General features: G+C 32.2%; 1 protein-coding gene across 1 annotated transcript; it reads right to left on the bottom strand.

Moving 5' to 3' along the window:
- Positions 1–2282: 2282 nt before the first annotated feature.
- LOC142623336 (uncharacterized) lies at positions 2283–2887 on the bottom strand. Its single transcript, XM_075796732.1, has 2 exons — positions 2652–2887; positions 2283–2536 (listed from the first exon to the last, which is right to left on the bottom strand). Exons 1-2 carry the CDS (start codon positions 2856–2858, stop codon positions 2429–2431), a joined length of 315 nt encoding a protein of 104 aa, XP_075652847.1. The 5' UTR covers positions 2859–2887; the 3' UTR covers positions 2283–2428.
- Positions 2888–3318: the final 431 nt, after the last annotated feature.

Raw genomic sequence — 3318 nt, 5'->3', positions numbered from 1 at the left:
TTTTTTTTTACCCATTTAAAATCTATTTTTTTAGATGCAAAATTATAAATTAAAACGAATCCATCTAATTCTCAATTATTATATAATTAATATAAACACTATATATTGAGTGAAACAACCAAATGCTAAAAAATTATGACGGAAAATTTTAATAAAATTATATATTTGATATCTATAAATAAAATTTGAATATAAATTTATTTACTAGTGAGAGATTAATAAGTTCTTTCAGCATTTGTGTGTGGGAGATTAACTGGAAAAAAAAAATGTCATTGCCACATTCAATAAAAATATTTTTCTTTAACTGTTTTTCTTTGATTAAAAATAACTATTTTTTATTTATTGGTGAATATTTGGGCTTAATACTTTCATTGGTATAAGGATATCTCTATTGGTACAAATTTGGGGTCTTTAGGTGGATGCCTATTTACCTCACTCATTGAACCGACAATTATGCTCTTAGTACTTGTTAATGAGCTATTTTAAGAAAGTTTTAATATCATTTTAATCAAAGATATAAAAAGTTATCAAAAAATTAATTACTTTTTTTTCATAAATATTTTTTCATCTGCGAACTTTGTGATACAATACGAAAAAAAGGAAGGTGAGATTAACCAAATAGTTGCTGCTGCAGAGTTTCCAACTAAATCCTACAATGTAAGGTGATCTATTTTTTATAAACGTGTAAGGTGATCTTTTGTATTAGAATCCATCTAAGCATATCATCATATCATAACAAGGGTTTTTTTTTTTTTTTTGGAGAAACATATAATAACATAGGTAAATATTAATATAAACTGTTGTGAAAATTGATAAACCGCTGCTAAAAACATGCAAAGCTCGCCCCACATGGAAAGTATCGAGGGCTCTCCTCCAATTGAGATATGAGGGCTAATTTAATGTGGACTGATACAAATTGTTGGTCCTTGCCAGGGCTCATTTAAAGATGCAATAAATAGATCTGGCTTTGTTTTGGTGGTGGATTGAATGCGAAGAACTAGTCCCTATAAGTTATAACAAGTGAATCACGACAAATTTCCTCGTCATTAATTTTTTTTTTTAACCTTACCACCGCCCCACTAAGCAAGACTTGGTTTCTATCACTTGGAACTTTCTGTGTTTTAGTTATTCTTTTCTTCCACTTCTCTCAAAACTATAAAGCTTCAAACTATCAATTCAAATGTCCACTTGATTTCCTTTTTTTTTTTTTTTGAGATTAATTTAATTTTTTAAGCCTACTTAGTTTCTAATAATCCTGGGAACAGTAAAAACATAGGCTCTCATCTCTTCACTATTCATAGCTCTTATACCCTCCATTTTGGATGGTTGCACACTGGTCCTCTACTGATAATTGGGCTTGTAATTTTCACTGATGTGATCAGCAAAATCAATTTACATGAACCCATCTTTCATACTTTAAATAATTTCCTCTCTCACAGTCAGCAACTTGATCTTTACCTACCCATCAGTATTGCAATGCTGCTAGCAAAAATTCTCTGGCACTCTAGACTTGGCCACAAATCTGATCTCAAAACATTGGATGCCTTGACAACGTTCAAAAATTGAATGAGTTGATAGAGATCGATAGCTATTATTCTCACACTTCTAACTGTACATTTGCCAATGATTTTTTTCTTTTACCTTTTTACCTTATTTGCTTTATACTTTAAGAATGACGAAACAAATCAATTTTCAATTAAATCCGCATCCAAATGGTAATTCACAGTTTTGTGCGAGGGCGTGAAGCTTAGTCTTATACATTGGTTGAATATGATCTTAAAAAAGAAGGATTGGAACAGATATAATTAGCTTTTCGAAGCGAAATGTTTCACATAAACCGTATGTCAACATTTTACACGTGAAAGAGAATGAACGTGAAACAATTAAACCATAAAACAATTTACATTATTTGGAATTGTAGAGCAGCTGTCATCAATTAGAAAGTTCAATGTCCAAAAGACAGTCAGAAAAACACATCTAGGAGAATACAATACTAATAAAACAAAGATCAACGAAATTTTGGAATGCATGAACTGAAGTTAAAAAGAAGGGGTTTGACAAGAATTTCTAATGTCATTGAGTAGATTTTTTTTTGAAGGACATTTCCTTTTGAATTCCAAGCATCTATAGACTGTAGTTGAACTATAGGCCATATAAACCCCAAATCTGCAACAAGCCAACAGTTATAAATAGAATAAACCTATTCATTTAGTTTGATACTTCAAATCAACAGGCACTTACTAGAATAGCACTATGCTATAGCATCGAGTAGTGAAGATGAATGCTAAATCACAGATACAAGACCATATATACAAACAAAACCGTTGATGAAGACAAAAAATTAAACATGCCATACAAGACCATGAGGCCCATTTGAGAATCCTTAACAACTCTTTAGTCTTTTAGACCAGTAATTAAGCAAGATAATTTAAGATGAAGCTTTGTTGATTTGAGGACCTCCTCCACTGCTTATTGGTGGTCTTGGTGGCGGTTTTAAAGCTCTTGATGACCTTGTGGCCTTGTCTGCTAACTCTTCCTGCATTACGAAAACACATTAAACCAACAAACCTCTTAGTGTGTATGTATGTGTTTGTGTGTGTGTGTGTGTGTGTGTGTGTCAGAGAGAGAGAGAGAGAGAGAGAGAGATTTACATTGATTTTCATTTCACTTTCTGCATGTGAAGGAGGGTCTTGAGCTTGTTGTTCAGTTGTGGAGGGACTGGAATCATGACCAAGGCACTTAAGGAAAGCCTTGATGACTTGTTCGAAGAAATAGCAAGGGCTGTAGAAATGATATGCTTCTTCTCTATTTATTTGTTCCTCTTTCGAAGTTTCCATATCTTGTTGTTCTTCTTCCATTTCTTTTCCTGTCTTGCTCAATCCACTTCTTCTTCTGTCACAGAGGTATAGTGAAGTTATTAATGCACCTGCCACTGTATATATAAGGTGTCTTTAAAGAGACACCTGGCAGTTTCTACATAAATTGTAGGTAATAGAGGCCCATTTAACTTGGATTTCCAAATTTTGCTGTGATTTTCTATTTAATTTTTAGAAAGAGATTTATGTTGGGAAATGAGAATGGCAAAGTCTTACTCCAAATCATGTGACAAGAAATTATTTCAATCCATAATGTGACAGTTCAAAAAATCATTCATGTATATTATATCACATTATTCATTAAATCAGGCTCCTACTAATGGTTGAGCAGTTTGTTGAATGATAATTCCCTCCATTTAAAATAAGCCAAGCTTATTTCCTAGTCACTTTTTTGGTTGCTAGCTAAACAAAGAGCAAGAAATTTTACTCTTTTTTTACTTGT

The sequence above is a fragment of the Castanea sativa genome, chromosome 2 (genome assembly GCF_040712315.1).
Source record: "Castanea sativa cultivar Marrone di Chiusa Pesio chromosome 2, ASM4071231v1".
Lineage (NCBI taxonomy): Eukaryota > Viridiplantae > Streptophyta > Magnoliopsida > Fagales > Fagaceae > Castanea > Castanea sativa.
Note: the sequence above shows the minus strand (reverse complement) of the source record. Positions and strands in the feature narration are given on the sequence as shown.